Genomic DNA, 12,244 nt, shown 5'->3' with positions numbered 1-12,244 from the left:
CTTCCCTTTTCTTACTTGATATTCCTCTTTCTATGCAGCCCAGCATTCTTCTGGCTTTAGCTATTGCCTTGTCACATTGTTTCGCCGACTTCAGATCATTAGACACTATCACCCCAAGGTCTCTCTCCTGCCCAGTGCACATCCGCCATTCTCCCCCCATCGAATACAGTTCTTCCGGATTTCCACACCCCATATGCATGACTCTGTACTTCTTGGCATTGAATCTCAACTGACATATCTTCGACCACTCTTCCAGTTTCCTTAAATCCCGTCTCATTCTCTCCACTCCTTCCGGCGCGTCCACTCTGTTGCAGATCTTAGTGTCATCCACAAAAAGACAAACCTTACCTTCTATCCAGTCCGCAATGTCGCTCACAAAGATATTGAACAAGACTGGTCCCAACACCGACCCTTGCGGCACTCCACTCAACACCGCTCTCTCTTCAGAGTAAGTTCCATTTACCATCCCACATTGACTTCTGTCTGTCAACCAGTTTGCAATCCAGGTCACCACTTTGGCACTCACTCCTAAGCTTCTTATTTTATTCACCAGTCTCCTGTGCGGAACCGTATCAAAAGCTTTGCTGAAATCCAAGTAGATGACATTGAGCGCTCTTCCTTGATCCAATTCCTTGGTTACCCAGTCAAAAAACTCTATCAGATTTGTCTGATAGGATCTTCCCCTGGTGAATCCATGCTGCCTCTGGTCCAGCAATTCTTCCGACTGTAGATAGCTCACTATTCCTTCTTTTAACAGCGACTCCATTACTTTTCCCACCACCGAGGTGAGGCTAACTGTCTGTAATTACCAGCCTCTTCTCTGTTTCCACTCTTGTGAAGCAGGATCACCACCGCTCTTCTCCAGTCACTCGGCACCACTCCCTTTTCTAGGGATCTATTGAACAGGTCACACAGTGGACCCGCCAGCACATCTCTGAGCTCCCTCAGTATCCTGGGATGAACCTCATCAGGCCCCATGGCTTTGTCCACTTTCAGTTTCCTCAGCTCTTCCCATACATTCTCTACTGTAAATGGAGTTACATCTACTCCATTCCCCTCTAGTTTGTTAACTAGCAATGGTCCTTCTCCATGGTCTTCTTTTAGTGAGCACAGAACTGAAGTATTTGTTTAATATTTCTGCCATTTCTTCGTCTCTCTCCACACATTGATCCTTTTCACCTTTCAATTTCACTATACCACGTTGAACTTTTCTCTTTTCACTGATGTATCTGAAAAATGTTTTGTGACCTCTCTTAATCTCTTTGGCAATCCTTTCTTCCGCTTGACTTTTTGCCATCTTGATTACTTTCTTTGTCTCCCTCAGTGCTACCAGATATTCTTCTTTGTGCTCCTCCTTTTGGGATCCTTTATATTTCTTGAACGCTGTTCTTTTAGCCTTTATTTTGTCAGCCACCTCCTTGGAGAACCAGATAGGTATCATTTTTCTTTTGCTTTTACTTTTCTAACATATAGATTAGTTGCCTTGGTAATTGCTCCTTTTAGTTTGGTCCACTGTTGTTCCACATCTCTCTCGTTCTCCCAGCCTACTAGTTCTTCCTCCAGGTACTTCCCCATTTCATCAAAGTCCATGTTTTTGAACTGCAAAACTCGGGTTTGTGTGCTTCTTTTCCGTATCTTTTTTGTGATATTAAACCATACCGTTTGATGATCACTGGTGCTGAGATGGGTGCCCACCTGCACATCAGACACATTATCTGCATTAGTGAGCACTAAATCAAGTATTGCTCCCTCTCTTGTAGGTTCCATTACCATTTGTTTGAACAAAGCTCCTTGCAGAGCATCCACTATTTCTTATTATTGTTAGATTCTGCAGATGGGATTCTCCAGTCTACATCCGGCAAATTAAAGTCTCCAACAATCACCACTTCTCCCTTCTTTCCCATCTTTTGGATGTCTTCAATCAGATCTCTGTCCAGCTCTTTCTTTTGGTTTGGAGGCCTGTAAACCACTCCAATAAAAATGGATGTCCCATCTTTTTTTAGGTTGGCCCATAGTGCTTCTTCATTGCCCCATCTTCCTTGCAACTCAGATGCTTGGATATTGTTTCTGATTTAAGAGCCACGCCTCCCCCCTTTCCTATCCGCTCTATCCTTCCATAACAAGTTATAACCCAGTATTGCCGTATCCCAATCGTGAGATTCCGTGAACCACATCTCCGTGACAGCAACAATGTCCAAGTCCGCCTCCACCATTAGGACTTGCAGATCTGGGATTTTATTGCCCAAACTACGAGCATTTGTGCTCATAGCTATATATACTATGACGTCAGCTTGCTCCGTCTCCATCTGCTGGCAGGGGAGCATAAACCCACTGGTCCTGAGTCCATCTGTCTACATGCTAGGAAATGTTACATTTTCCAAAAAACTGATTCTCAGTTAAAACGCTCAGTGTGATTCTGAAGTAATGTTTGTTTGTTTAAATTTCTTAATCGCTTTATGCAAAGGCTCTAACTGATTTATAAAATAAACATATACAATATATTCATAAAACAAAACATAACATCAAAAATGTGCTGCTTCAGAAATGTACCAAGTCACAACATTCATGTTACTGCCAATCTTTTTTTTTAAATTAGCATAGAACAGTAAACTTCCCCAGAATATTATTATGCTTAGGGGGTAATTCTGTAATCGTCCGCATTGGTATAGAGCCTGTGGGTACTTTTTACTCGCAAGTCTTTACATCATTTTTTAAAGGCAAACTGCACACGTGCTTTCCCTTCGAAAATTATCCCTCCAAAACTACCCATACATATTTGTTTTAGATAGCACCAGAATAAAATGCAAGATTTATTTTAGTGTTAAAATAAATTCTGATGACCTGGCCATTTATTGTCCTTTAAGTGTCGATAGTTATTCCCCTATCAAAACGGAAGAAGAGAAAAATCTTTGTGCATCTTGCCCTTAATTTCCTCGCTGAAGGGAGTCTGCTTTGGGTCGGGAGAATTAACAGTAAGAGGGTAACATTCAAAGCCATTTCCATGGGTAAAACAGAGCTTTACCCATGGAAATGAATGTGTTAAAACTGGCTTTCCGACATGGGGCAAAAATACCCACACGGGGCCTTTAAGAGGCTTTCTTATTAGTTTATTTATTTAAAACACTTTTATATAATACCTTCCTGGGCAAAGCCCATCAAGGTGGTTCACAATACTGCTAATAAGGCCAACAGCATAAAATAAATGAAAACCAAAAAAGTAAAACAAATCAAAAGAATGTATTCCCTTAATTGCAAGGGTAACAGAATCATTGATGTGATTAAAAGCACCATATAACTAGGTGGGTGGGGTGAGACTGGAGCAGGGTTTGGAATATGCTTTTGCTTTTTAAAAAGTATTGCATAATTTTTCCTAAGGGAAAAAAAACAAAATACAAAAACAAACAATGCACATACATGAGCAGGAGTAAATAAATAAATACAACAAAGTATGCTGTGCTAAGTTTTAAAAAGAAAACACAACCCCCAAGTACCTGTTATTTCAAGTAGCCTGTCTGCCAGAGTGCTTTTACCGTGGTCTACATGAGCTATGATACTGAAATTTCGGATGTTTTCAACAGGAAATCCAGACATGTCCAGGTTTTCCTAAAAATGCCAAAGATATAAAATACGTCTGAGGCACAATTCACAGCACACCTGCTAATCGTGAGTTGGGGGGTCTAGAGAATAACGTGCTCTTTCTTTTCAGTTTCTTAAAACTCAGTGTTTCAGTAAATAGGCTGGGAAGAAAGGAAGAGATAACAACATTGGTAATGTGACTGCTTCAACATACAGGAGAAAACTTGAACAGAAGACAAAACAGGCTAATTAAGCCCTGTCCTTGCCATAAAAATGGATAGAAAGCAGAACTTCACAATTCAAGGGCTCTTCTTTACCTCGAACCAGTCTGCCACAGGCACCTGCAAAGCCATTTGCTCCATCCAGCCTGCTTTTACATAAGAACATAAGAAATTGCCATGCTGAGTCAGACCAAGGGTCCATCAAGCCCAGCATCCTGTTTCCAACAGAGGCCAAACCAGGCCACAAGAACCTGGCAATTACCCAAACACTAAGAAGATCCCATGCTACTGATGCAATTAATAGCAGTGGCTATTCCCTAAGTAAACTTGATTAACAGCAGTTAATGGACTTCTCCTCCAAGAACGTATCCAAACCTTTTTAGAACCCAGCTACACTAACTGCACTAACCACATCCTCTGGCAACAAATTCCAGAGCTTTATTGTGCGTTGAGTGAAAAATAATTTTCACAGATTAGTCTTAAATGTGCTACTTGCTAACTTCATGGAATGCCCCCTAGTCCTTCTATTATTCGAAAGTGTAAATAACCGATTCACATCTACTCGTTCAAGACCTATCATATCCCCCCTCAGCTGTCTCTTCTCCAAGCTGAACAGCCCTAACCTCTTCAGCCTTTCCTCATAGGGAAGCTGTTCCATCCCCTTTATCATTTTGGTTGCCCTTCTCTGTTCAGCCATCTCAGCCTTTTAAATCAATCTACAACCTGCCCTAATGCCACTCGCTGCCACATCAGAACTACAATCTTACTCTCACAGACCACCCGATTCCTCAGCAAAAGTGCAGCCTTGACCTATACCTATCAATGACCCTGCATGCTCAGTGAGAGAAAAACGTAATTTATAAAACTTATATTCCTCCTGCCACCATCCAAAGATCGATCTAAGGTGAATTACAACAAATAACCCAACCCATTAAACAAATACACAGCTCCTTCATAACACAAAAAAAGCCAACACTCATACAAATTCATTAAAGCATACAAATAAAACAAAAATTGTTACACAAATTTTATCACATATATAAAAATAGAAGTGTTCCCCTATGATAGTTCAACCTCCCTTAAAAATATGAACAATCCCCCATGATAGCCTACCATCCCCAATAAATGATTAATCTAAAACGTCTTATCAAAATATTCATGTCAAATCATTTTAATATTTAGCTAGAAAAGTAGAATCTACCAATTATGCTGCTCAAAACTATTCTGGAAGCTATTCGCTGTTAGTGCATGACAGTTATCTTTACCAGTAACACCATGGTGAAATTACTTCCTCCTAATAACTTCTTTTCCTCTAAGGAGGGCAAGCCAGTCCACACCAGTGGATTGTGCACCCCAACCAGCAGATGAAGATGGAGAACCACAACTCGCTGATGCCGCCCTCATATAGATCAGCACAGACACCAGCCAGCCAGTATTTTCTTCAAAAGCCAACTATGGACACTAAACCATAAGAACAACATTGGCGCAAAAACCCAACATATGCCAACATCACGGCATTCAAAACCACGATGCACCATTACAGAATATCCATCCTCCAAGCAAAAAGAGACTTTTACTCACAAAAAATCCACCACTTCATTTTCGACCCGAGAGCGCTTTTTTCCTTGGTCTCATCCCTCACTAAACCCCCATCGACATCCATACCAGACGATAAAGCAGCAAGCAAAGCAGAAGAACTGGCAACCTACTTCAAAAACAAGATCCCAAACCTACTAACGCAATCCAATAATAAGAATAATATTAATTATACTACGCCAATAATTCCTCGAGCTGCTGTCCCATCACAAAAGGCTAGCCTTAGGGAATTCGAACCGACCTCATCCTTAGAGGTCGAAAATATCCTAAAAAAGCTCAAACCTTCTTCACACCCTCAGGATACCATACCCACCAATCTCCTCATCTCTTGTGCTGAAACCATTTCCAAACCCATCGCACAAATCATCAATTGCTCCTTCTCTCAAGGGCTTGTACCCGACCCACTAAAAATGGCAATCATAAAACCACTAATAAAAAAACCCAATCTTTCTCCAGAAAACCCGGCTAATTTTCGTCCAATAGCTAATCTACCGTTCATCGCAAAAATCTTGGAACGAGTTGCAAATAAACAACTAACAGAATACCTAAATGACCACAACATTCTTTCCCCATCGCAGTTCGGCTTCCGCCAATCTCGAAGCACTGAAACTCTACTAATCTCACTAACGGACTCTATTTTACTGAATCTTGAAAACAGACATCCCTGTCTCCTCATCCTCCTAGATCTAACAGCAGCATTTGACACGGTCAATCATAACACATTAATAGATCGTCTGTCAGACATAGGTATTAGAGATGAGGCCCTCAACTGGTTCAAATCATTCCTACAGAACAGACAGTATAAGGTCAAGGTCAACAAGGAAGAATCTCAACCAGTCACCTGCAACTTAGGAGTCCCACAAGGATCGTCACTCTCTCCAACATTATTCAATATTTACCTCCTACCACTCTGCCAGCTCCTCATCAACCTAAATCTCATCCACTACTTATACGCAGACGATGTTCAGATACTGATTCCAATTACGGAATCTCTCCAAAAAACTCTGGACTTCTGGAACTCTTGCCAACAAGCCATCAACAACTTACTCACTAGCCTCAACCTGATCCTTAATCAAAACAAAACAGAATATCTCCTCATCTCCCAAAATGGAACCAACACACTTCCAAGTACCATCATGTCTACCCAATTAACAATGACCCCACAAGTCAGAAATCTAGGAATTATACTGGACAATCAAATGAATTACAGATCACTCATAAATAACATCGTAAAGGACGGATTCTTCAAATTACAAGTCCTAAAAAGACTGAGACCTCTCCTACATTTTAAAGACTTCCGATTAGTTCTACAAGCAATCATTCTCACGAAAATAGACTACTGCAACTCACTTCTACTGGGTCTACCTGCAAACGCCATAAAACCGCTACAGATGCTGCAAAACGCTGCAGCGAGGATCTTAACCAAGTCCAACAAAAGAGACCACATCTCACCCATCTTAAAAAGCCTACACTGGCTTCCCGTCAAATTCAGAATACTTTTCAAAGTGCTCTCAGTAACCCACAAGGCACTACACAACCTGGCACCACTCGAGCTCAAATTCCCTCTCCAACTCCACACCTCTACCAGACCAGTGAGACAAGCCTACAAAAACAACCTTCAAATCCCACCGATGAAGTCAGCATTAAGCAAAAGAGCTTTCTCCACAGCAGGTCCTAAAATCTGGAACACTCTCCCGTCAGATCTCAGATCAGTGCAATGCTCCACTACATTTAAAAAACGACTCAAGACTTGGTTATTCAACCAAGCTTTCCCTTAACATCAACTTGCGGAATATCCCTGCCAATGATCCCCTCCGTGGGAACACGCTAGAGAACTATATAGACCTTCTCTAGAAATCACATATTCTTTGGCAGTCTAATTATCTAACAACATTATAATACCACCTGTTTAGCTAGACTACAATAGGCATCGTACCTTTTAATTATGTTATTAACCCCATATATCTTAACCCAAGTTAATTCGACCTGTTCATTGTAAGACATTTACTTGTCATTGTTATAGTTGAGAATGTAAACCGAATTGATCAATAATTCTGTTATTGGAAAGTCGGTATAGAAAAATGCTAAATAAATAAATAAATAAACCAACTTAATGTTAATAAAAAATATTTCATCCTACAAATAATCACAATTTGAAACTGAATGTTTTTGGGGTTTTTTTAAACAATGGAAACCCTGAACTCAACTCCGCCAAGAATAGTCCCGTAGGAAAACAGTAACTAGAAATGAGCTCACTTACCAGATTCTGCGCTAGGCTAGGTCCATTCGCAATCCTTGAAAAGGATCCTATATGACAGAAGAAAGGCCAGGGCAGGATGGTGGACTGGCTTGCCCTCCTTAGAGAAAAGGAAATTATCAGGTAAGAAGTAATTTCATCTTCCTCTTCATCCAGGCAAGCCAGTCCACACCAATGGGATGTACCAAAGCTACTTTCCAGAAGGGCATGAGGCTGCCTGAGGCCCCAGCAGCACTGTCCTAGCAAAGAACGAATCCTCTCGCGCCACCAAATCCAACCGGTATGTAAGGAAGACTATGTCGCCGCTCTACAGATCTCCACTAGAGAAAGCAAACATAATTCTGCCCTGGAAACCGCCTGCACCTGAGTCGAGTTTGCTCTTACCTACCTCAGAAGAGGCTTCCTGGCATCCACATAGGCTGCTGTCACCATTTCCTTAATCCAATAAGCCACTGTGACATGAGAAGCCGCCTCCTCCTTCTTCATCTGTCAATCTGTCTTATGAAAGACGTTCGTAACCTCTAGATAACACAATAAATGCCGCCACACATTCAACGGCCTCAATTCCTTGAATTTCTGCCCATCTACATCCCTGTTAAAGGATGGCAACAAATCCAACTGAGTCAAGTGGAAGTCCAAAACCACCTTCGGAAGAAAGGCAGGTACCATCCGCATCTTCTCCGGCATGATAACCAAAAAAGGCTACTTACACAAGGCTTGCAATTCTGAAATCCTCCTTGCCGAACAAACAGCAACCAGAAATGCTATCTTCGGGATCAACAAATGCAAGGAGATACCCCAAATAGGATGAGAGGTGGGATCCACCAGAAAGGAGAGGACCAGATTCAAATCCCACAAAGGCACTGGGAAACACAAAGGGGGCCAGGGCCTAAGGTGTTTCATACCCCTCAAGAATATAGACATGTCCGGGTGAGAAGAGAGGGGCCCTCCCCTGTATGTCTCCCCCATAACTTGCTATGGCAGCCACCTGCAACTTCAAGGACAAACCCTTACTCAGGCTTTCCTGTAAAAAAAAAAAATCCAGAATCAAGGGAATAGATGCTGAGGCAGGAAGACAAGAGAGCTTCTGACACCAATGCTCAAAAACTCACCAGACCCGGATATAGGACAAGGAGATAGTCTCTCAGAAGAGTTTCCACCATTGCCCCTGAGTAACCCTGCTTCAAGAGCTGAGCCCTCTCAAGGGCCAAACTGTAAGACAAAACTGATCCGTATTGTCATGAAATATCAGATCCTGCTGCAGGAGCCTCCCCCAGAAGACGGAACTGTCCTGGATCCTCCACCAGAAGACAATGGAGATCCACGTACCATGGCCTGTGTGGCTAGTCCAGGGACACCAGCAACATCAAGCCTGGATGTAACGCTTTCTTCTGCAGCAATCGGCTGATCATGGGCCACAGCAGCAACACAGTAACTTTTCCGGCAGCCAAGATTGATCTAGCAAGTGCCTGAACATCCCTTGTCCAATTGTAAAACCAATCCACTTTCGCATTTTTGTGACTCGTCATCGGATCCAGAAAAGGATAATCTCATCGATCCACAATGAGACAAAAAACTTCGGGAACCAATTCCCATTCTCCTGGATCCAACTCATGACAACTGAGATAGTCCTCCCGCATGTTGTCAAACCCTGTTATATGAGAGGCCAATAGCACCTGCAAATGTTGTTCCGCCCACGGAAGAAGGACATCCATTTCCTGAGAGACCTGTCAACTTCAAGTTCCTCCTTGATGATTTATGCAGGCGACACCTTCGCATTGTCTGACACTACTTTCACAGCTTTTCCTTCTAACCAGGGCCTTGAACTGCAGGAAGGCTATTGGAAGCCAGTTGATGGATCAAGACATCTCTTCGGTAGCCCATTGCCCCTGTGCCACTAACTGCTCTCAGTGAGCCCCCCAATCCTGTAGACTCGCATTCACCGTGACCACCAACCAGTCGGGAGTCTCCATTCCTCTTTCTAGATGCTCCTTTCGTAGCCACCAGAGTAATTTCTGCCTCACCTCTGGTGGCAAGGTCAATGGCACATTGTACCCCTGAAACTGAGGATTCCATCGGGCCAGGAGGGACCTCTGAAGAGGATGCATGTGTGCACACACCCAAAGTACAACCTCTACCATCGCGGCAACTGATCCCAGCATCTGCAGGTATGACCATGCCGATGGACAGATTGCCGACCGCTGGGCCTGGACCTGGACCTGACCCCAGATCTTCTGAATGTGTGACTCCAGCAGGAACACATTACCCTGAGCTAAATCAAACCAGACATCCAGATAATCGAGAACCTGAGATGGCTACAGACTGCTCTTGGACAAATTCACTACCCATCCCAGGTCTGCAGCAAATGAACCACTCTGCTCTCTGCAGCTGACTTGGCTTGGATTAGCCAGTCATCCAAATATGGATGCACCAGAATTCCCTCCTTGTGGAGCGCCGTGGCCACCACCACCACTTTCACCATGGAAAAGGTCCTGAGTGCCTTGGCCAAGCTAAAGGGCAACGCTTGAAATTGGTAATGTCAGCTTAAGACTGCAAAACACAAATAATGCTGATGCTGTTTGTGAATCGGAATATGCAGGTAAACCTCTGAGAGGTCTAGAGAAGTGAAAAACTGTTAGTGTTTGTGGTAGTTGTAGGTGGATCCTTGGGCCGGTGGCAGATGACCACGCCCCCAAGGGAAGATCCCGAGAGGGACCACCGGTCAGGCTCAGAGTATGGACACAGACACACACCAGTTCTTTTATTAAACAGTATATGGAACCATCAGAGGTGGCAGTAGTGAGCTGGAGTGCCCGGCTGGGCTGTAGTCCCTCAGATACTGGAACAGCGATCCTGGATAACTGAGCTGTAGAGAAACTGAATATAGCGAGTAGGCAGGATATGCAGAGTTCAGGAACAGAACCTTGATGGTAACACTCACACAATAGTCTCTTAGAAGAAGCCCAGGAGCTGGAATGAAGTAGGCCCTTGAGGAGCACGTACCGGTTCCAGACTGCGATCTGAAAAGCAAAAGAGAAAGCGAGGCCCCCCGAGGAGCAGGTACCCCTGGTAAGTCCGAGGAGGCAGAGTAGCAAGGTATGCGGAGAGCGAATCCCATCCGCCGATACCTGGAGGAAAGCCCTTGCCAACTCGATTCGTTAGTGAATTCAGAGACCTTAAATATCCGCTGAGGATGACGTCACCTCAGGGAGACGCCCCTGAGGTTCGCGCCACTGCTGGTACTTGAGTCGGGGCCACGCCACGTGTGCACCCTTAGGCTGCTGGGAAACATGGCGGAGTGCAGCATCTAGCTGGTCCGGGGACGCAGGAGGGGAACGGCAAGAAGATGCCGCGGCAGCCAAACTTCCAGCAAGCAAAGAGGGAGTCGCCAAAGAGGTAAGGTGGGCGTAGTGGAGACGTCGGGCAGCGACGGTCACAACAAAAACTATCCCTTCTGCACTGCAATGATCACTGAAATGGGTAACCCGAAGGGCTCGATTGACCCCCTTCAGATCTAGAATAGGTCAAAAGGATCCCTCTTTCTTGGGATCCACGAAGTAAATAGAACGTCCTGTGCCTTCCTGATCCGTTGGAATCAGTACAGCGACCTTCAGAGCAAGCAGTAGCTGCAACATGGACTGATCCTCTACCCGCTTTTCTACAGACTTGCAAGGGGAAACCATAAAAGTGACTGAAAGAGGACAGATAAGCTCCAAAGTGTATCCATCATGCATCACCCGCAAGACCCACTGGTCAGAAGTGATGTGGGTCCATCTCAGATAAAATTAAGATAGGTACCTGCCTATCTCCGGAATCAGAGGATGGACCCCCAAAACTTCACTGGGAGGATCGAGGAGCTCCGGAGTCAGAGGAACCATCTTCACCTAGGTTCTTGATTCGAAAAGACTGAGATCTCCCAAACGAGTAGGACCTCTGATTACTTGAACCTCTGGAAGGGCGAATGTGCTGAGAACTCGAAATCATCCCTGTACCGAAGAAAACCAGGGAGTGGACTTCCTATCTTCAGGTAACCAAGGAAACTTGGACTCTCCCCATCGATCTGCCATCTTCTCTAATTCCACCCCAAACAATAAGCACCCCCTTAAAGGGCAACCTGGTAAGATTCAATTCTGAAATAGTTTCAGTGGACCAGTTCTGTAGCCAAAGGAGTCTGCGGGCTGCAATCACTTAAGTGACCCTCCCGAACAGGCATACACGCCATATCATAACCCGCATCCACCAGGAATGTGGTGCCAGGCTCCAGGTTTGGACCATTCTCACCCAGCACTTCATGAGCCTTCTGGGCAAATTCCAACCCGGCCCTTGCCACCAAACAACAGCAAGCGGAGATTTGGAGATTCATGGCCACCACCTCAAAGGCCTGCTTCAGAATTGCCTCAATCTTCCAATCTTGGGCATCTTTCAAAGTTGCGCATCCTTGCACCGGAATGGTGATCCGTTTCGTCACCATGCAGACCAGAGCATCTACTTTGGGAAACTGGAGCTGCTCCCTGGTCTTAGGATCCATTGGATACAATCCCAAGGAGTGACCTCCTTTAAAATTAGCCTCAGGTGCACACCATTCCAAATCTAT

At 44.2% G+C, this 12,244-nt stretch overlaps 1 protein-coding gene across 5 annotated transcripts in view; it reads right to left on the bottom strand.

Moving 5' to 3' along the window:
* GUF1 (GUF1 homolog, GTPase) overlaps positions 1–12,244 on the bottom strand; it is a 179,109-nt gene that overhangs the window by 147,513 nt on the left and 19,352 nt on the right. For all 5 annotated transcript variants that reach the window (XM_029588451.1, XM_029588481.1, XM_029588460.1 and 2 more), the window contains one exon: positions 3,492–3,603. In XM_029588451.1, the coding sequence (XP_029444311.1) occupies positions 3,492–3,603 (112 nt within the window). The remainder of the gene's footprint in view (positions 1–3,491; positions 3,604–12,244) is intronic.

This window comes from Rhinatrema bivittatum, chromosome 1, assembly GCF_901001135.1.
Source record: "Rhinatrema bivittatum chromosome 1, aRhiBiv1.1, whole genome shotgun sequence".
NCBI classification, from domain to species: Eukaryota; Metazoa; Chordata; class Amphibia; order Gymnophiona; family Rhinatrematidae; genus Rhinatrema; species Rhinatrema bivittatum.
The sequence above is the reverse complement of the archived record's forward strand: the minus strand, read 5'-3'. Positions and strand labels throughout refer to the sequence as shown.